At 47.9% G+C, this 21,853-nt stretch overlaps 2 protein-coding genes across 2 annotated transcripts; one reads left to right on the top strand and one right to left on the bottom strand.

Annotated features, from left to right (window-relative positions):
- The first annotated feature begins 3,380 nt into the window (after window positions 1–3,380).
- On the top strand, window positions 3,381–5,234 carry LOC123408274. The gene is made up of 3 exons (XM_045101419.1): window positions 3,381–3,825; window positions 3,914–4,332; window positions 4,488–5,234. Exons 1-3 carry the CDS (start codon window positions 3,381–3,383, stop codon window positions 4,929–4,931), a joined length of 1,308 nt encoding a protein of 435 aa, XP_044957354.1. The 3' UTR covers window positions 4,932–5,234.
- A 2,470-nt stretch (window positions 5,235–7,704) lies between these two features.
- Window positions 7,705–9,362, bottom strand: LOC123407652. The gene is made up of 3 exons (XM_045100834.1): window positions 8,954–9,362; window positions 8,801–8,843; window positions 7,705–8,039 (listed from the first exon to the last, which is right to left on the bottom strand). Exons 1-3 carry the CDS (start codon window positions 9,203–9,205, stop codon window positions 7,918–7,920), a joined length of 417 nt encoding a protein of 138 aa, XP_044956769.1. The 5' UTR covers window positions 9,206–9,362; the 3' UTR covers window positions 7,705–7,917.
- Window positions 9,363–21,853: the final 12,491 nt, after the last annotated feature.

The raw sequence follows: 21,853 nt of genomic DNA, 5'->3' as shown, positions 1-21,853 counted from the left end.
AATTCAGGAGGAAATCGGCACGCTCCACAGCTCCTGCCTGTAACTGCAGGCATGGTGGCTGTAAACTCGAATTTGCAACCATGCAAGTTGGTGAAACCTGAGCGCATTTCACACAAGCACACGAAGAAAGAAAGAAAGAAAGAAAGGCTCGTCCGAAGTTCAGTAACTGCGAGCGTAGTGATGAATGAGCCCGGAGATCCGAGGCGACGGTGGTTTTCGTATCGCGCATCGTGGCGCCCAATCTCCGGCCGGATTTATTGGCCGGCCGGCCGGCCGGGACAGCCGGCGTGAGGCTGCCCAGACAGAGGGGTACGCGTACGCGTACATGCTGCCGTGCCGGCTGATGAGTGGGGCGGAGGGCATCATACCCGTATCAGAATGTGCGTCACGTGGGCGCCCAGTAAATGCATGGATATCGCTCGCTCCCGCCGTCACGCGCCCCCTGTGATCTCTCATCCGCCGTCATGCGCCACGCCGTCGACACCTCTCCGTCCATCTCGGCCGCCCAAATTCCGTCAAGATCGCAAAGGCTTGCCACGAGCGTGCAGTGCATATCATATCGTATGCTTTTATAATTGTAGTTGAGAAGAGCTTCCAACTATAATTATTTAGATACAGATGAAGTAATATTGTATGTATGTATGTGTACGGGCTACGAAATCTCTAGGGGGCCATGGACATTGATGGATGCATGGATGTCGACACGGCTGGGTGGCCAGGTAGGTGGGTGGCAACTAACCAAAAAATAAAAGAACCAAAAAGGTAGGTGGGTGGCAAGCACTGAATTCCCCATGATATATATCGATCCCTATATATGCATGATTGCCCGATCCAACGATCGGTCGATCCAACCAAGATTGAATGGAACTCCCATATCCCACCTACTCCGGACCGAAGATTTCAAACCATGCACCTCGATCGATCGATCGAGCGAGCTGGCTGCACAATTAAATCTCGGTGTCGAGACGGCGCACGCGTGCACGTGATGCGTGTGGAGCGGACGCACACATGCATGCGATGCAACCCAACCCAACTTGACGGAGTACGTACGTACGTAGACCCAAAGGAAATTATGGTAGAGAGAGATCGACGACAAGAGATCCAAGGAGCCCTGTACGTATACGTCATCCCCTTTCAAGATCTCTCCCAGCCGATCGATCTCGATCTCGATCTCGTTTCAAAACGCGAAGCTAGCCTAGGCCTAGCCGGTGGCATGCATGAATGATTCGATGCGTACGTGGGCAGTCAAGATGTCCGGGAGCCCGACCAATCGACGGTACGCAGCGTATAGCCCGGTACGTGTACCCATGCATGCATGCATGTGAAGTGGAAATTTGAACCATGCATGGCGTGCTACGGATGCATATGGAGCCTACGTACCTACGTGTCGAGAGGGAGAGATTTATTGATCGACTAAGCCGTTGCTTAGATCCATGGGCACGCGCACGTACGTACGTACCGTGTACCGGCACTGTTCACCGGGGTGTGAATTAATTGGGGGTACTTGCAAGACAAGATAGGGGTTTGTACGTGGTATAGACTTGTCCACGAAAGAGATCGATGCATGTAAAAAGAGTACCAAATTTGTAATGTTACTCTTGTCGCCTGCTCCATCCATCTTTTGCTTGCTGCTCCTACCATGGGCAAACAATGCATGCAGCTCGAGGTCAAAACCGGTCTGAACACATCAGGCAAGAGACGAAACAACTGTGAAACTAATTTGGGCGTTCTGTAAAATAACGAAACTACTTGACGTTTGAAAAGCGGCGATTCCTTGTGGCAAGTAAAGTTCGTGTTCGAAATCTGCTGTCTGATATGATATGAGGCGCAGCTCGATCAGGAGCTGTAATCAACACCCAGTAATCAATTAACCGGACACCACCAAGTGTTGTCGATCGTTAAATCCTGTACGTACGTGTTAGTGTGTTACCGTGATCGATTAATAATTAACAACAGGAGTTGCGCACTTATTACCGTGCGTCGACGCTCGCTCGCTCGCTCGTTCGTAGCATGCATGTACGCGGCAGTAGTGGTACGTACTACGGCGTTGCTTGTGACTGGACCGTGGAACGGAACGGTACCGGGGAGAGATTTGAAATGGAGCGGTCAACCGATCCCGCCCCTTTTTTCCCGTCCGTCCGAGAGCTGTAGTACCGTTCACGTCCGGTTTTTGAATTTTTTCACATGGAGATTAACCAATCACCAGCGAGTCTACTACGTCTTTGCCAGTACTCCTTTTGCCACCACGAGTACCACTAATTATAAGCCTTTCGAAAATGGCCCAAGGTGCACGCTCCACCACGGCCGGCCGGTCGTCTTCTCCTGACTAATTCGCGCACAAATTACCGCATGGCCAATCAACCTCATCGTACCGATTTGTCTTCCGCAACGATGCTTTGTTCTTCTTTGTACACAGAGCGTTCATGCGTTACAAGAGTTGAGTCGATAGCGTGTCGTCTCTGATGGAAGCCCCAGCGGTGCCGATCTGGTCCGTCCGATCCCCGATCCGACGGCTGAGGAGACATAGTCCCAGGCCCCAAAAACGCTCCACCTATACATGCATCCCCGCCTGACACCTTCCATTTCCATTTCCAAGAAGCTGCGAGCCTGCAGAGCTGCACGCCATGGCAGCACTGCACTGCACTGCCCTGCCATGGTAGTACTCCCACTATTCCCTCCCGCAGAGCTGCGCCGAAAATTCCCTTCTTCCCATTCAGCACAGGCGCAGGCGCAGCAGCTGTCACGCCGGCCTGCTCTGCGCGGCGCACACGCGCGCGCGCTCTGGCGCGAGCTGCACGGCGCGTCAGTAACTCGCAGAATCACAGCTTCCATTTCAAAAACAAAAGGTAAAAATGGAAGCCCGCCACAGTCGCCCGGCGTCAGTGCCCCGCTCGTACCGCCTCCGCCGCCTTCACTCCGGCGCATGGGTTGCCCGCCCCCGCACTTAATTCCCGGCCGGCCTGCGCTTTCAGTTAAGGTACCTCCACGTACCGCAGTACGGGCCCGGGTCCATCGATCGCCATTAGCTTAGCTCCCCCGTCGCCATGATTAATGGCGCCCGGGCTAGCTTCCAAAACCCGATCCATTGGCTCGATCCGAACGGAATGCTGCCGCATTTACTCGCCTGCTTTTTTGAATGCGTGCTGCGATTTCAGCTTGCCGCGCATGCAGCCGTGTCCAGCCGCCGGGTGTTCGGTGTTCGGATGGATGATGCTTCGCTCTGCTCCTAGTAGCAGCCTCCTATAAATACCGGGCGTCGTCGTGCATCGTGCATCGATCGATCGCCAACAATTCGAATTGTCCATCTCCCGCCACGCGCACCCACCCACCTACGGGAATAAGCAAGCAAGCTGGTCACTGGGGTGACGAACTAACGATCGATGGCCCGTTTGGTTAGAGACGGCGGTCGTGGACGAGGGGTGGCGGCGGTGGAGGAGATGGCGCCGCCACTGCCTCTGCCTCCGCCGCCGCGCCTCGCGTCGGCGGCGTTGTCTTCCTCGTCGCCGGCGTCCATCCGTGCGCTGCTGGCGAGGACCGGGGGCGGGGCGGACTGCCAGCAGTCGCCGCGGTCGCTGCTGTCCCGCATCCTGCTGCGCGGCGGCGGCGATCATCACGGCGGGAACGGGGGAGGGTCGTTCGGGTGCCGGGTCAGGCTTCCGCGGCGGTACGGTAGTAGCAGCTCGTCCGTCGGCGACAGCATCAGGGAGGAGAGGAAGGACGACGGCGCTGCCTCCGAGCAGTCGGCGGACGACGTCGGCTCCGCCAGGGTCAAGGTTGTCGAGCGCTCGCCGGAGCTGCCCGTCGACACGCCCCGGAGCTCCCTAGGTAATTGCCATATAGATCGTCTACGTACAGTTCGTAGCGATTAGTAGATTAGATGATGTTGATCGGAACTTGTGGATGATCGATGCAGGCAAGAAGAAGCCGGAGGAGGAGGTCATGTCGATGAGCCTTCGGCTGGGCGCGAGCCTGGTGCTGCTGCTCTCCAAGAGCGCGGTGGAGCTGAACAAGATGGTGGAGCTCCGCGCGCAGATGGAGGCGCTCGTGTCGGAGATCAGGCACGAGACCATCGGGAAGGAGAAGCACGGCGGCTCTGCTCCGGCCGCCTCGTCCTCCTCCTCCCAGGAGTCCACCGTGATCAAGGACCCCATCGCCCGCGCCGAGGACGCGCTGTCCGGCAACTGCTCCGGCGCCCGGACCGCTGATCGCCGCCAGCTTTCCGCCGCCGTCGTCGCGATGGACCATAACAAGATGGAGGCCGAGCTCCAGCTCGAGCTGAGCCGCATGCAGGCGCAGCATCGCGCCATGCACGCGCCCATCAGAGGGCTCGAGGTACGTAGCGTACGTACGATCGAGTGTACCGCACGGCATATCTTGGTATCTTGAGTAGCACGTACTCCATGCATGCATGCATGCACAGCGAATTGCGTCCCGTTCCCGCGCTTGCTTGCTGATGATGCACTTACGCGTCTTCTCTTTTTGGCCAGCTGCCGCCGCTGCAGGTGAAGACGGCGAGGAGCGCGCACGTGTCCGTCGACACGACGTCGAGGAGCTGCGTCGTCGACCACGCGACGCAGGTGAACGCCGACGAGGAGGACGGCGAGGACGAAGAGGATCAGCGCGAGGAGGACTACGACGAGGAGGAGGAGGGCGACGACGACGACGACGGTGGCGAGGTGGTGGACCGCGACAGGAGCCCCCCGCACGGCGGCGTGTCGGCGCGCGCGCTGGAACGGCGGCTGCACGAGCTGCTGCAGCGGCGGCAGCAGGACCGCATCGTGGAGCTGGAGGCGGCGCTGGACGGCGCCCAGCGGCGGCTCCAGGAGCGGGAGCGCGAGGTGGTGTGGTGGCGCGACGCCGCAAAGCTCGTGTCCCACCGCCGCGACGAGTCCCGCCGCCTCAGGTGCACCGCCCCCGAGCCGGTCCGATAAGCACACCCACACGCACACGCACGCGCACACGCGCGTGTCAGCTCTCGGCTCACGTGTGCGTGGCATGGCAGCTCTAGCTAGCGAGTAATGGCGGGGCAGCCGCCATGTCAGGGTGTGTGCAGTCGGGCTTGTGGAGGGAGAGGAGTGGAGGTCTCCTGGTCACGCTGCGCGGGTGAGGCGGCGTTAATAACGGCCCCCGATCGGGCTCGGTTTGGCGCGCAACCGCGCGCGCGCAGGCGCTCGGAGATGGCGGGAAATGGGTGCGTGTGTGGGGTCTGCGCTGTAATAACAACCATTGTTCAGAGTTTTTGTTTCGGCTGTCCTGCTGCCCGATTGATTGCTTGCTAGCGTCGATGCGTCCTTCGTTTTATTTATTATATTATATATGCTCCTACGTATGTTTCCAAATTCTGCGAGGGAAAGACAGAAGAGCTGGGGCCTGGTTTCAGAAACCAGAATTTCGGTTTCTGAAGCTCTGCTCTGATTTTTCCAAATTCTGCGAGGGGCAGCTTGTTTCCGAACCTGTTCTGAGCTCTGCTGCGTTCTGGTTCCAAATTCAGCGAGGGAAAAACGGAGCTGGGGCCTGGTTTCTGAATTTGGTTCTGGGCTCTGCTCATGCTCCAAACTCTGGGAGGGAAAATGGGCAGGGACCAGGTATATACTAGCGTAGTACATTATCTCGAGCAGGAACTGTCTGATTCTAGCCGAATTTACTCGGGTGCTGCGGCTCAGCAGATTGGCTGCTGCTGCTGTTGCGGTGTGTCCTTGGGGCTGGCCGGCTGGGGCATTCATTTGGGCGGCAAACGGGGCGTTAGTTAGGACAGGGAAACCGACAGATGCATGCGGCGCAGCAGCAGTAACAGTCTAACAGACAGTGGTAAGAAATGGAAGGAGGAGAAGCTGCGCGCTCTGCTCTGCTCTTTCCTTCCCGGTGCAGCCGTCGCAGACTCGCTCGCTGGGGCAGGCAATGGCAGCAGAGCGCGTGCGAACTGGGAAGGCAATCCACAACCCCCTCCCTCGCGTGGGAACTGGGAGTTTTCCCTTTGAGTGGCCCTCCCTGGCGCAGGTGCAGGTGCAGAATGGGGATGTCTTTGTAGCATCTTTAGGTTTGAAAATTACAGTGGTGACACAAATTTGCCGTCTAAGTAACACCGGATTCAAATTGTCTTTCGTCAATCTCGCTGAGTAAACTGGAAATGGCGGGCACATGTTTATGTCATAGTTTTTCAGGGAAATAGTCTTGGGTTCTTGGGCAGTCGTAGGATTTGGTCCCACCTAGAGGTTTGAGATGTTGCGGCTGCAGCTTGAGGAAGTTGCAAAATGAATAAATCTACACTGTAAAGTATGTCTATATACATTCGTATATAGTCTTTTAGTAAAACATCTAAAAAGACTTATATTTAGGAATGGAGGGAGTAATATTTAAAATACAGTACATAATAGTGATGTTTTCCAAAATTTAAGAAATAATTGACTATATATACACACTATACGTCTGTTGTGTTACATAATTCTGAGCTCTAGGAAAGAAAAAGGGCATCACATGCTATGGATAATACTCTCTCCGATCCAAATTAATTGCCGCAGCTTTAGTACAACTTGGACTCAGGCTGCGACAAGTAATAGGGTTATTATTGAACTTCTGTGACACGGTGGATGTTTATACAAAGTTAATTAAAACTGGGTCATAATCACTTAAATTGGGTTATATGTGAGGCCTTCGCGGTATCAACGAGGTACTACGAGGGTGAGGAAATCGAGCCATTGATGATTTTTTTTGTCTATGTGTGAAAACAAACAAACTTTCATCTTCTGAATAACCTGGGCATTTTAGTTCCATGCATGAACTTTTTTTTTTTTGGTTCTGAACTCTGTCCTGATTCCAGGTTTAGCGATGGAGAGAGGGAACCGGAACCGGATCCGGATAATAAAAGAACGTTTTTTGTTCAAAAAAGAACTTGTTTCCGAAATCCTTTCCCGTTCCAATTTCTGGGAGTGAAAATGACCGGGGACCAGTTAACGTACACGCACATTATCTCGAGACCCTCTGATCGAATTTACTGGGGGGACTGCGGCGCAGCAGATTGGCAGCAAACACGCCGTGCTACAGTGGCATGTCCCTGTGTTTGCATGGGCAGCAAAAGAGCAGATCGACGGGCCGTTAAAAGAAACAGACAGAGTGGCAGAGGTGAAAGAAAGAATAGAAGGGAAGCTGTAGCCGCTCTGCCCTGCTCCCAGTCCGGTGCCGCGGTAGGCAGGCAGGCAGAGCGTGTCCGAACACAGGCAGATTTCACGTGCTCGGAAATGGGCTTCAGAATGTATAAGTAACCCCTCGCAATGGAAAACGGACAGGACCAGCGTCTTCTCTTGATCGGTTAATCTATGCCGCATTGTGATTTGTGCTGGCGTTCACCATTCGCTGGTCATCGACGTTGTTTATACCAAGCGAGGTTCAGAGTTATAGATGGTTCACAGGTTCAGGCCTTGACTGAATTCTCAGAGTTATAACAACGTTTTCCAGAGCGATGAATTCCTTGCCAGAACTCACATGAACTGTCAGTGATAAAAGAAAAAAGACAATGGAAACCATAACTTGCTTTGCTAGAGTCTAACCTAATTGTCATACTTGACACTCGATCGCCTCCGAGCCAAGCTGCGGCATTGCAGGAATGCCATGTCCTCGACGTCGATGGAGATTCGTCATTGTTGGTGAAGCACTTGCTTCTGATGGAAATGAGGCATTGCAAAAAATAAAATCTAAAACAAAACAAAATTAACACTACATCATCTTTAGCTTCAACAACAAGCGTGGAGGCCATGACAAGCTCACGCCGAAACACGTTCAAGCATGTTTAACCCCTTGTGGAGACATGAGACTTATGAAACGCGTGGAGCTGGCAGATCAAACCAGTCTTGTGAATAGTTCAGCACTACGCTTCTATTGGGACCAGTTTTATCACCTACGAAATATCTAGCCAGTAACTGGTTAAGCAGCGGAGACGGCTGGCGGCTCTGCTCCAGGGATATCTTGCAAAGACGCCTTTATGTACTTCCAACCACGTTTGTTAACCCCGCTGATTCTTATCGGAGCATCTGCTGCTGGCACGCCTGCAAGAGAAACATAAAGTTAGATCAACCAAAATGAGGAATCGGCGAGCATAATCCTGAAGCCCGTCACCTACTTCAGGTATTTCATGTTCTACTTCAGGTAGAGTATTTGAGAACAGAGTATTGCCTTCTGACACAGTAATTCTTGGTTGTGCCAAGTTTCTTCTACATTAAGCGTCCTAACGGTTTTGTTGAAGACCAACAACAGTAACCATGCCATGACTTTTGCAAACGGCAGGGAAAACATGATCTACCTTGCAAGGAAAATATGATCTATCTTGGTCCAGACATAAAAATAAAATAAAATAAAAATAACTTGGGGTAATTGGGAAGCAAACAACTGAATGATTCTAGTGTGGCCTAGTGATGCAATGGATACATCCTTCACAACCTGGTAAATAACTGTTACGTGTGATGTGCTTCTTTTATCTTTTCTTTCTGGGATAAAGACAGCGCAATGTCCTAGAAATTTTTTGGTTACACCGCATATCCACATGAAGTATTTGAGCTGTTACACCTTACCCTAAACCCCAATGTTATCGAGATGAGACAGATTCTAGGACAACCAAATTAATCCTAGAGCAACAATCTGCAACCAAAACGGAAACATCGCCTGGTGCACCCAACTGCATAGGATGATGTCAAGCAGAAGTAGTCCTCCATCCAGGGGGCATTCATGTTCTACCATTCGACACACACCCTGTCATTTATTTTACGCTCCACCAATCCACCAAAATTAACGGTAATTCAGGAGGACTCACCGGCCTTGTGCCGAATTCCCCACGCCTTCCCGTGGCGGCCATCCTGCATCAGTACATACAGAGATCAGGAAACCGCAGTGAAGTCATGGAATTGAACACAAGAGATCAATTTTCTCCTCCGCAGAGATTGTTATGGATGGTGGCGATGGCGACCTTATAGAGGTTGATCTTGGTGATCTGGTAGGAGACGTCGCGCCAGGTGGTCTTGGCGACCCTGTGGCCGACGCCCCAGTCCGGCAGGAACTGCGCCACGTCGAACAGGTTCTTCTTCTTTCTCCTCCTCGCCTTGGCCGCCGCCTCTCCCTCCGCCGGCGTGGTGGCGCTGGTGCTCAGGGCCCTCGGGGTTGTCGGCGGCGCGAGCCCGAGGGACCGTCGGAGAAGGCCGCCCGCGGCCCTCTGGGCCATGGCCGTCCGGAGTGGCCTCGAGAGGTAGCGGGTGGAGGAGGAGGCGAGCTCCGGCGGTCGGAACGTGGACGGGAGACGGCGGCGGCCGGTTGGGAGTAGTCGAGTGACTAGGTTTCGCCTGGAGCTTTGCGACTGGCTTCGGGCTGATCTGGGCCGCTCACTACGCTGGAATACTTTGCAAACAACAGTACGGGGTGCACTTGTATCATACGAAAACCAACATTCAATGAAAACATCATAAAACTTATATTTTAAAGTTTTACAAGAATCTGAAAAAAATAGAATGTTGAGATGATGATATCATATTGCCACATAAAATTTCAAGTTAAAACGCATTACATGATGTGAAGTACGAAAAAGACAAATTTCAACCCTGGATAGTGACATTAGTATTTGAAAACTATTCAAATCTGATTTTGTTCTTTTCATAGCTCACATCATGTAATGTGTCTCAATTTGAAATTTTCCATGACAATAAAACATCATCTCGTAATGTGAGCCGAATTGCATTTCCGTAACACAAAGTCCCTATTAAGTCTTTACTAGACTAGCTCATTGATCAAAGATGGTTAAGGTTTTCTAGTCATAGACATGAGTTGTCATTTGATAACGAGACCACATCATTAGGAGAATGATGTGATGGACAAGATCCAACCGTAAGCATACCATCTGAACGTATCATTAAGTTTATTGCTATTGCTTTCTTTATGTCAAGTATTTGTTCCTAAGACCATGAGATCATGCAACTCCCTCGCATCGCAGGAATGCCTTGTGTGTATCAAACATCACTTTGTAACTAGGTGATCATAAAGGTATTCTACAGGTATCTCCGAGGGTGCATGTATCGAGACTGCGATTTGTCAGACCGTTTGACGGAGAGGTATCTCTCGGCCCTCTCGCTAATACAACATCACAAGAAGCTTGTAAGCAATGATACTAAGGAGTTAGTCATGTGATCTTTTATTACAGAATGAGTAAAGAGACTTTCCGGTAACGAGATTGAACTAGGTATGGAGATACCGACGATCTAATCTCGGGCAATTAACATACCGCTAGACAAAGGGAACTACATACGAGATTGATTGAATCCTTGGCATTGTGGTTCGGCCGATAAAGTTCTTTGTGGAGTATGTGAGAACCAACATGGACATCTAGGTGCCGCTATTGGTTATTTACCGGAGAGGTATCTCGGTCATGTCCACATGATTCTCGAACCCGTAGGGTCCGCACGCTTAACGTTCGGTGACATTAGAGTAGTTTTGGGATATGTACGTTGGTGAACGAATGTTGTTCAGAGTCTCGGATGAGATCCCGGACGTCAGGAGGAGCCCCGGAATGGTCTAGAGGTAAAGATTTATATATGAGAAGTCATATGTTGGCTACCGGAAAAGTTTTGAATTTTGTCGGTATTGTATCGGGAAGCATACAGAAGCTTCTCAAAGGTTCGAGAGGATTTCAGAGGAGTCCGGAAGGTTCCCTCTAGCACCTAGGGCATGCATGGGTGTAGGGGGCTTCCTAGCCTTATTGGGCGAGGTGCACCAGCCCCCTAAGGCCCATGCGCCTAGGGGAAGGGAAACCCTAAGGGGGAGGGCCTCCACTTGGCTTGGAGGGCACTCCTCCCTCTTTGGCCGCCTCCCCTCTTTGGAGGAGGGTCTAGGTGTGCGCCCCAGCCCTCCAACACCCCTATATATAGTGGGGAGGAGGCGCAAGGTCTGGGCACAGTAATTCCCATGCCCCGCTGTTGGAAATATGCCCTAGAAGCAATAATAAATTGGTTATTATTATATTTTCTTGTTCATGATAATCGTTCATTATCTATGCTAGAATTGTATTGATTGGAAACTCAAATACATGTGTGGATACATAGACAACACACTATCCCTAGTGAGCCTTTAGGTGACTAGCTCGTTGATCAAAGATGGTCAAGGTTTCCTGGCCATAGGCAAGTGTTGTCACTTGATAACGGGATCACATCATTAGGAGAATGATGGGATGGACAAGACCCAAACTATAAACATAGCATATGATCTTGTCAGTTTATTGCTACTGTTTTCTGCATGTCAATGTATGTGTTCCTATGACCGTGAGATCATGCAACTCCCGGACACCGGAGGAATACCTTGTGTGTCTCAAATGTCGCAATGTTACAGGGTGACTATAAAGGTGCTCTACAGGTATCTCCAAAGGTGTCTGTTGGGTTGGCATGGATCAAGACTAGGATTTGTCACTCCGTGTGATGAAGAGGTATCTAGGGGCCCACTCGGTAATACAACATCACAACAAACCTTGCAAGCAATGTGACAAGGAGTTAGTTATGAGATCTTGTATTACGGAACGATTAAAGAGACTTGCCGGTGACGAGATTGAACTAGGTATGGAGATACCGACGATCGAAACTCGGGCAAGTAACATACCGAAGGACAAAGGGAACAACATATGGGATTAACTGAGTCCTTGACATAGAGGTTCAACCGACAGAGATCTTCGTAGAATATGTAGGATCCAATATGGACATCCAGGTCCCGCTATTGGTTATTGACCGGAAAGTGTCTCAGGTTATGTCTGCATACTTCTCGAACCCGCAGGGTCTGCACACTTAAGGTTCGGTGACGTTTCAGTATTATTGAGTTATGTGTGTTTGGTAACCAATAGTTGTTCGGAGTCCCAGATGGGATCCTGGACATCACGAGGAGCTCCGGAATGGTCCGGAGGTAAAGATTGATATATAGGAAAGTGGGTTTTGAACTCCGAAAAAGTTTTGGGCATTTCCGACAGTGTACCAGGAGTGACGAATGGGTTCCGGGGGTCCACCAGGTGGGTCCACCCACCCCAAAGGCTCTTATGGGCTGTGGGAGGACGTGGACCAGCCCTTAGTGGGCTGGACGAAGCCTACACTAAATCCCAAGGCAGATTGGAGGTGGGAAGGAAAGAAACCCAAAGGTGGAAAAGGTGGAAAGGGTTTCCAAGTGGAGAGGAGGAATCCTACTCCTAGTAGGATTGGAGTAGGACTCCTCCACCTCCAATTTCGGACAAACCTTGAGGGTTTGAGGCTTCCTCCTCCCCTCCCTCCCTCCTATATATACTAGAGGTTTTAGAGGTGAGGGCTAACCCTAATTGCCACGTGCTCCCTCTACTTCTCTCTAGATCTGTTTCTCCTCTAGTCTAGTTCGACGGTGCTTAGGCGAAGCCCTGCTGGATTAGTTCACCACCACCACCACCACGCCGCCGTGCTGAAGAACTCATATACCTCTCCGCCCCTCTTGCTGGATCAAGAAGGCGGGTATCGTCATCGAGCTATACGTGTGCTGAACGCGAAGGTGTCGTCCGTTCGGCACTAGATCGGATGGATCGTGATGGGATCGCGGGACGGATCGTGATGAGATCGCGGGACGGGCTGCGATTTGGATCGCGAAGATGTTCCACTACATCAACCGCGTTATATAAGCTTCCGCTTAGCGATCTACAAGGGTATGTAGATTCACTCTCCCCTCTCGTAGATGATCATCACCATGGATAGGTATTGCGTGTGTGTAGGAAATTTTTTGTTTCCCATGCGACGTTCCCCAATAGTGGCATCATGAGCTAGGTTCATGCGTAGATGATATCTCGAGCAGAACACAAAAGAGTCTGTGGGCGTTGATGTTCAATTTGTTGCCCCCTTAGTCTTTTCTTGATTCGGCGGTATTGTTGGATTGAAGCGGCCCAGACAACCTTTACTCGTACGCTTACGAGAGACCGGTTTCATCGACTAACATGCAACTTGTTGCATAAAGATGACTGGCGGGTGTCTGTTTCTTCAAATTTAGTTGAATCAGATTTGACCAAGGCGGTCCTTGGAGAAGGTTAAATAGCAAATTGCATATCACTGTTGTGGCTTTGTGTAAGTAAGATGCGATCATACTAGATACACATAGCAGCCACATAAAACATGCAACAACAAATTAGAGGACGTCTAACTTGTTTTTGCAGGGTATGCATGTGATGTGATATGGCCAAATACATGATATGATATATTGTATGTATGAGATGATCATGTTGTAATAGTTAAATATCGACTTGCACGTCGATGCTACAGCAACCGGCAGGAGCCATATGGTTGTCTTTAAACCAACGTTTGTGCTTGCAGATGCTTTTACTATATCGCTAGGTTGTAGCTTTAGTAGTAATAGCATAGGTAGCGCGACAACCTCGATGGCGGCACGATGACGGAGATCATGGTGCGGCTCCGATGACGATGGAGATCATGCCGGTGCTTTGGTGATGGAGATCAAGAAGCACAAGTTCATGGCCATATCATGTCACTTATGATTTGCATATGATGTTAATCCTTTTATGCACCTTTTTTGCTTAGGACGACGGTAGCATCATAAGGTGATCCTTCACTAAAATGTCAAGATAAAATTGTGTTCTCCCCGACTGTGCACCGTTGCGATAGTTCGTCGTTTTGAGACACCACATGATGATCGGGTGTGATAGACTCAACGTTCACATATAACGGGTGCAAAACAGTTGCACACGCTGAACACTCGGGTTAAACTTGATGAGCCTAGCATGTACAGACATGGCCTTGGAACACAAGAGACCGAAATGTCGAGCATGAATCATATAGTTGATGTGATCAACATGGAGATGTTCACTATTGAAGCTAAACTCAACTCACGTGATGATCGGACTTGAGTTAGTGAATTTGGATCATGCGACACTCGAATGACTAGAGGGATGTCAATTTGAGTGGGAGTTCTTAAGTAATATGATTAATTGAACTCATTATCATGAACATAGTCAAAAGTTCTTTGCAAATTATGTTGTAGCTTACGCAGTAGCTCTACTGTTTTTGATATGTTCCTAGAGAAAATTTAGTTGAAAGATGATAAGTAGCAATTATGCGGACTGGGTCCCTAAACTGTGGATTGTCCTCATTGTTGCGCTGAAGGCTTATGTCCTTAATGCACCACTCGCTGTGCTGACCCTCGAGCATCGTCTGTGGATGTTGCGAACATCTGGCATACACATTTTTTATGACTACGTGATGTTCAGTGCGTAATGCTTAGCGACTTAGAATTGAGGCGCCGAAGACGTTTTGAACGTCACGGAACATATGAGATGTTCCAAGAGATGAAATTAGGATTTCATGCTCGTGCCCTTGTTGAGAGGTATGATACCTCCGACAAGATTCTTTGTCTACAAAGTAAGGGAGAAAAGCTCAATAGTTGAGCATGTGCTCAGATTGTCTGAGTGCTACAATCGCTTGAATCGAGTGGGAGTAGATCTTCCAGATGAGATAGTGATGGTTCTCCAAAGTCGCTGCCACCAAGCTACTAGAGCTTCGTGATGAACTATAACATATCAAGGATAGATATGATGACCCTTGAGCTATTCGTGATCTTTGACACCACGAAAGTAGAAATCAAGTATAGGAGCATCAATTGTTGATGGTTAGTAAAACCACTAGTTTCAAGAAGGGCAAGGGTAAGAAGGGATACTTCATGAAATAGCAAAACAGTTGCTGCTCTACTGAAAGGCCTAAGGTTGAACCCAAACCCGAGACTAAGTGCTTCTGTAATGAGGGGAACAGTCACTAAAGCGGAACTACCCTAGACACTTGGTAGATGAGAAGGCTGGCAAAGTCGTCAAAAGTATATTGGATATACATTATATTGATGTGTACTTTAGTAGTACTCCTAGTAGCACCAGGGTATTAGATATCGGTTCGGTTGCTAAGTGTTAGTAACTCGAAATAAAAGCCACAGAATAAATGGAGACTAGCTAAAAGTGAGGTGATAATGTGTGTTGGAAGAAATTTCAAGGTTGGTGTGATCAAACATCCGACGCTCCCTCTACCATCGGGATTAGTGTTGAACCTAACTAAATGTTATTTGGTTGAGCATGAACATGATTATATCGTGTTTATTGCAATACGATTATTCATCTAAAGAGAATAATGGTTATTCTATTTGCTTGAATAAATACCTTCAATGGTTTATTGAATCTCGATCGTAGTGATACACATGTTCACAATATTGTTGCCAAAAGATACAAAGTAGTAATGATAGTACCACTTACTTGTGGCACTGCCGATTGAGTCATATTGGTGTAAAACGCATGAAGAAGCTCCATACCGATGGATCTTTGGACTCACTCGTTTTTGAATCATTTGAGACATGCGAACCATGCCTATTGGTGTAAACACATGAAGAAACTCCATGCAGATGGATTGTTTAGACTCACTTGATTTTGAATCACTTGAGACATGCAAATCATACCACATGGGCAATATGACTGAAGGCCTCGTTTTCCAGAGAGATGGAACATTAAAGTAACTTATTGGAAGTAATATATTTGATGTATGCAGTCCAATGAGTGCCGAGGCACGCAGTGGATATCGTTATGTTCTTACTTCACAGATGATTTGAGTAGATACTAGTGTATTTGCTTGATGAAACACACGTCTGAATTATTGAAAGGTTCAAGTAATTTCAGAGTGAAGTTGAAGATCGTCGTGACAAGAGGATAAAATGTCTACGATATGATCATAGAGATGAATATCTGAGTTGCGAGTTTGGTCCACAATTAAGACAATGTGAAAATTGTTTCACATCTCATGCCACCGAGAACACCATAGTGTGACGGTGTGTCCGAACGTCATAGACGTGCCCTATTTGATATGGTGCATACTATGATGTCTCATATCGAATTACTACTATCGTTCATGGGTTATGCATTAGAGACAACCACATTCACTTTAAATAGGGCAACACGTAATTCCGTTGAGATGACACCATATGAACTATGGTTTGGAGAAACCTAAGCTGTCATTTCTTAAAAGTTTGGGGCTGCGGCACTTATGTGAAAAAGTTTCAGCCTGATAAGCTCGAACCCAAAGCGGATAAATGCATCTTCATAGGACACCCAAAATAGTTGGGTATACCTCCTATCTCAGATCTGGAAGCAAAGTGTTTGTTTCTAGAAACGGGTCCTTTGTCGAGGAAAAGTTTCTATCAAAATAATTGAGTGGGAGGATGGTGGAAACTTGATGAGGTTATTGAACCATCACTTCAACCAGTGTGTAGCAGGGCACAGGAAATTGTTCCTATGGCGCCTACACCAATTGAAGTGGAATCTAATGATAGTGATCATGAAACTTTGGATCAAGTTACTACAAACCTCGTAGGTCGACAAGGTCACATACTGCTATAGAGTGATACGGTAACCCTGTCTTGGAGGTCATGTTGTTGGACAACAATGAACCTACGAGCTATGGAGAAGCCAGGGTGGGCCCAGATTCCGGCAAATGGTTTGAAGCCATGAAATTGAGAGAGGATCCATGTATGAAAACAAAATGTAGACTTTGGAAGAACTACTTGATGGTCGTAAAGACTATTAAGTACACATGGATCTTTAAAAGGAAGACAAACGATGATGGTGAAAAGTCACCATTAAGAAAGCTTGACTTGTCGCAAAGATGTTCTCGACAAATTCAAGGAGTTGAATATAATGAGACTTTCTCACTCATAGCGATGCTAAATGTCTGTTGGAATTATGTTAGTAGTTGCTGCATTATTTATGAAATCTTGCAGATAGATGTCTAAACATTGTTTCCTCGACGGTTTCCCTTAGGAAAGGTTGTATGTGATACAACCAAAAGGTTTTGTCGATCCTAAGGATGCTAACAAGTATGCAAGCTCCAGCGAGCCTTCTATGGTTTGGAGCAAGCATCTCGGAGTTGGAATATACGCTTTGATGAGATGATCAAAGTTTTTGGGTTTATACAAGGTTTGTGAGAAACCTGTATTTCCAAAGAAGTGAGTGGGAGCACTATAGAATTTTTGATGAGTATATGTGGTATACATATTGTTGATCGGAAATAATGTAGAATTTCTGGAAAGCATAAAGGGTTGTTTGAAAGGTGTTTTTCAAAGGAAAGCCTGGATTAAGCTACTTGAACATTGAGCATCAAGATTTATGGAGATAGATCAAAGCGCTTAATAAAACTTTCAACGAAAATGCATGCCCTGACAAGTTTTGAAGGAGTTCAAAATAAATCGACAAACAAGGAGTTCTTGGCTGTGTTGTAAGGTGTGAATTTGAGTAAGACTCAAAGCTCGACCATGGCAAAAGAAAGAGAAAGGACGAAGGTCGTCCCCTATGCATTAGCCGTAGGCTCTATAGTATGCTATGATGTGTACCGCACTCGATGTGTGCCTTGCCATGAATCTGTCAAGGGGTACAGAAGTGATCCAAGGATGGATTACTGGACGGCGATCAAAAGTTATCCTTAGTAACTAGTGGACTAAGGAATTTTCTCGATTATGGAGGTGATAAAAGAGTTCATCGTAAAGGGTTACGTCGATGCAAGCTTTGACACTAATACGAATGACTCTGAGTAGTAAACTGGATTCGTATAGTGGAGTAGTCATTTGGAATAGTCCCAAATGGCGCGTAGTATCAGCATCTATAGGATAACATAGAGATTTGTAAAGCATACATGGATCTGAAAGGTTCAGATCCTTGACTAAAAACCTCTCTCACAAGCAAGACATGATCGAACCCCGGAACTCTATGGGTATTAGATTCATTACAATCACACAGTGATGTGAACTAGATTAATGATCCTAGTGCAAGTGGGAGACTATTGTAAAATATGCCCTAGAGGCAATAATAAATTGGTTATTATTATATTTCCTTGTTCATGATAACCGTTTATTATCTATGCTAGAATTGTATTGATCGGAAACTCAAGTACATGCGTGGATACATAGATAACACACTGTTCGTAGTGAGCCTCTAGTTGACTAGCTCGTTGATCAAAGGCCGTCAAGGTTTCCTGGCCATAGCCATGTGTTGTCACTTGATAATGGGATCACATCATTAGGAGAATGATGGGATGGACAAGACCCAAACTATAAACATATCATATGATCCGTCAGTTTATTGCTATTGTTTTCTGCATGTCAATGTATGTGTTCCTATGACCGTGAGATCATGCAACTCCCGGACAACGGAGGAATACCTTGTGTGTATCAAACATCACAACGTTACTGGGTGATTATAAAGGTGCTCTACAGGTATCTCCAAAGGTGTCTGTTGGGTTGGCATGTATCAAGACTGGGATTTGTCACTCCGTGTGATGGAGAGGTATCTCGGGGCCTACTCGATAATACAATATCACAACAAGCCTTGCAAGCAATGTGACTAAGGAGTTAGTTACGTGATCTTGTATTATAGAACGATTAAAGAGACTTGCCGGTAACAAGATTGAACTAGGTATGGAGATACCGACGATCGAATCTAACGTACCGAAGGACAAAGGGAACAACATACGTGATTAACTGAATCCTTGACATAGAGGTTAAACCAATAGAAATCTTCGTAGAATATGTAGGAGCCAATATGGACATCCAGGTCCCTCTATTGGTTATTGACCGGGGAGTGTCTCAGGTCATGTCTACATACTTCTCGAACCCGCAGGGTCTGCGCACTTAAGGTTCAATGATGTTTTGGTATTATTGAGTTATGTGTGTTTGGTAATCGAAAGTTGTTCGGAGTCCCAGATGAGATCCTGGACATCACGAGGACCTCCGGAATGGTCCGTAGGTAAAGATTGATATATAGGAAAGTGGGTTTTGAACTCCGGAAAAGTTTCGGGCATTTCCGACAGTGTACCCGGAGTGACGAATGGGTTCCGGGGGTCCACTAGGTGGGCCCACCCACCCCAAAGGGTCTCATGGGATGTGGGAGGACGTGGACCAACCCTTAGTGGGCTGGCCGAAGCCTCCACTAAAGCCCAAGGCGGATTGGAGGTGGGAAGGAAAGAAACCCAAAGATGGAAAAGGTGGAAAGGGTTTCCAAGTGGAGAGGAGGAATCCTACTCCTAGTAGGATTGGAGTAGGACTCCTCCACCTCCAATTTCGGACAAACCTTGAGGGTTTGAGGCTGCCTCCTCCCCTCCCTCCCTCCTATATATACTAGAGGTTTTATAGGTGAGGGCTAACCCTAATTTCCACGTGCTCCCTCTACTTCTCTCTAGATCTGTTTCTCTTCTAGTCTAGTTCGATGGTGCTTAGGCGAAGCTTTGCTGGATTAGTTCACCACCACCACCACCACATCGCCGTGCTAGAGAACTCATCTATCTCTGCGCCCCTCTTGCTGTATCAAGAAGGCGGGGATCGTCATCGAGCGATACGTGTGCTGAACGTGGAGGTGCCATCCGTTCGACACTAGTGATGTCTACTACACAACCTTCTCCTTGTAGACGTTGTTTTGCCTCCAAGTGCAGAAGTTTTGTAGGACACTAGAAATTTTCCCTCAAGTGGGTGACCTAAGGTTTATCAATCCGCGGGAGGTGTAGGATGAAGATGGTCTCTCTCAAGCAACCCTGCAACCAAATAACACTACGAGAAATATGTTAATCCATGACGGATTTTTGATGACGTTCTACCAAACTGTCATGGAAACTGTCACCGATTTGCAAGATGCAAATGGGTCCTAGAACGATAGTCTCGTTGCGACGGACTTGAAAGAACTGTCACAAAAACTGTCACGGATAAGCCAAACGGGCCTAGTCGAACTTATGTTTTCGTTCTTTATATACTATTTGGACCGTCATGCATTGTTCTTATTGACGTGTCCTGTATGTCATTTATGTGGCCCACATGTGACCATATGCAATTAACTCTATATAAGAAAAACCAAACACCGAAACAAAGAGCGCGGGCGACGACGCGAGATGGAAAATTTTAAGTTTCCAGAGCGGGGGTTAAAATTTTTGAGCTAGCCTTTTTTTAGTGAGAGCCAGCCATTTAATATAACTACAGAGTCCACACCATCCTAACCCTAAATATCTCCTCCCGTCCCCACCCATCAGCCGCCGCCGCTCCTCCTCGCGCCGCTCCATGCCAACGCCGGTGGCGCCGACAATGAACCACCCCATGTGAGGGCCTTCCCCATCTATCCCTTGCCGTACCACTCCCGATCTGCCCCATACCATGCCCCTCCCATTCAGATCGCCCGTCAAGCTATGGGGGGGAGGGGCTGGCGGCAGGGGGAACGGGGCAGTCAAACGGTCCTGCCCCTTGAGATGAGGCGGCAGTGGTGGTGGCCCCACCGACAACCGACAGCGGGCACAAATTCAGATCCATCTGACGAGGAGCCAAGCTGAGGTACAGGAGGTGGCGGCTCCACCACGGACCCAGAATGCGTGGGTGGCCGTGGCTGGGTCCAATCGTGTGCCAGCTGCATCACCATTGCTCCCCTCGTCGCGGTCATCTTCTCCATCCGTGGTGAGCGTCTTCTCAATGAAGCAGATAATGCTAATGAATACGGTCTTGTTCATACTTTGTCTAATGATATAGGAGATAGTGGCGGAGCTATGAAGGAAAGGCCGGGCTGGCCAAGCTACATGGCAACACATTTTTCTATTGTAGATTGTAAACATCATGATTTCAATGTACTAATTTATGCTGCAGTGAATAATTTTTGGGAAAATTAAGGGGATTGCCTAAATCTTTTATAGGGGAATTCTATTGATAATAATTCAAAGAAATTTGCCTGTGTAGCTTGTAGAGATTCAGGCTGATTCAGGTACTAAATAAATTCTAAGGTGAGCATAGCTTGCATGGACTCAAAGAAATGGGGGAATGACCCGGCCAACTAGGCAGCTGCCTCAGCGGCTGGCCATTGCTAGTTGTGGCCTGCGGATCGTGGCCTCACCAGTCCGCCGACTATGACTGCAACGTGAGAAGCAAATGATATGTGTGTTGTGCCGGTGGCTGGCAGCCAGTGGCTGTGATTCTGCGACCCGTGTGGCGCCGTGGGGCAGTCGTGGGCGGCTTCTCTATTGTTGAGTACTGGTTATGTGCCTCTGTATTTACCTTACTGTTAACACTGACAGTTGAGTTTTGTAGCTCCACTAGATACTTAAAATATTTGTTCTCTTGATTGTTTTTTTTTCTCAGTAGTTAACCAGACTTTATAGGAAGATCAACATCTTCGAAAATTAGAAAGACGGATTAAATTGAGAGACATAACTAATTTATCTCTGTTATTCCTTATGGCTGAAAATAGCAAAACTTATACATATTATTTTTCATGTGCAGAGGATTTGGTAAAAGAGAACAAGCAATTTTATGTTGTAATTTCTCTTGAGGTATGAACATTTTTCGTCCAGTCTTACATCCTTGTTGTCTTGCAGAGATGCTTAATCAAGAATAGATTGCCTCCACTATTGCTATTCCTAGCATTGATTTGTTATGTTAGGTATACATATATATATTGAAAGTAAAATCAAGGGTGCTACTAGTAGTGTATATACTCGAACCATACTAGTAGTTTGTAATATTCTGTAGCGGCAAGCGTAGAACCATACACACATATTTCAGAAGGCCAGGGAGTGCTATAAACTAAATAGAAACAAACAGGGTTCTAGTAGTGTATATCACTATAGGAAATGGCAGTTCCTAGGAGGCGCTTCGGCACGCCTAGGCGCTAGTTAATGGCCAAACGCCTCGCCTGGGGCATAAGTAAAAGCCTAGGCAGGACATGCAAGAAACTTTCTACCAAGAGAGAAATCACGCCATATTGCACTAGTGTGTCAAACGAGCCATATTCCAATGGAAGTAGCTGGTAGTTAACTTATATGTATGATTTGAA

This window comes from Hordeum vulgare, chromosome 7H, assembly GCF_904849725.1.
Source record: "Hordeum vulgare subsp. vulgare chromosome 7H, MorexV3_pseudomolecules_assembly, whole genome shotgun sequence".
Classification (NCBI taxonomy): Eukaryota; Viridiplantae; Streptophyta; class Magnoliopsida; order Poales; family Poaceae; genus Hordeum; species Hordeum vulgare.
Note: the sequence above shows the minus strand (reverse complement) of the source record. Positions and strands in the feature narration are given on the sequence as shown.

Coding starts and splice junctions, on each gene's coding strand:
- LOC123408274 (XM_045101419.1), top strand. CDS start 3,381: ATGGCCCGTTTGGTTAGAGACGGCGGTCGTGGACGAGGGGTGGCGGCG. Junction 3,826..3,913: donor CACGCCCCGGAGCTCCCTAG/GTAATTGCCATA, acceptor TGATCGATGCAG/GCAAGAAGAAGCCGGAGGAG. Junction 4,333..4,487: donor CGCCCATCAGAGGGCTCGAG/GTACGTAGCGTA, acceptor CTTTTTGGCCAG/CTGCCGCCGCTGCAGGTGAA.
- LOC123407652 (XM_045100834.1), bottom strand. CDS start 9,205: ATGGCCCAGAGGGCCGCGGGCGGCCTTCTCCGACGGTCCCTCGGGCTC. Junction 8,844..8,953: donor CCAAGATCAACCTCTATAAG/GTCGCCATCGCC, acceptor GTACTGATGCAG/GATGGCCGCCACGGGAAGGC. Junction 8,040..8,800: donor GGGAATTCGGCACAAGGCCG/GTGAGTCCTCCT, acceptor TTTCTCTTGCAG/GCGTGCCAGCAGCAGATGCT.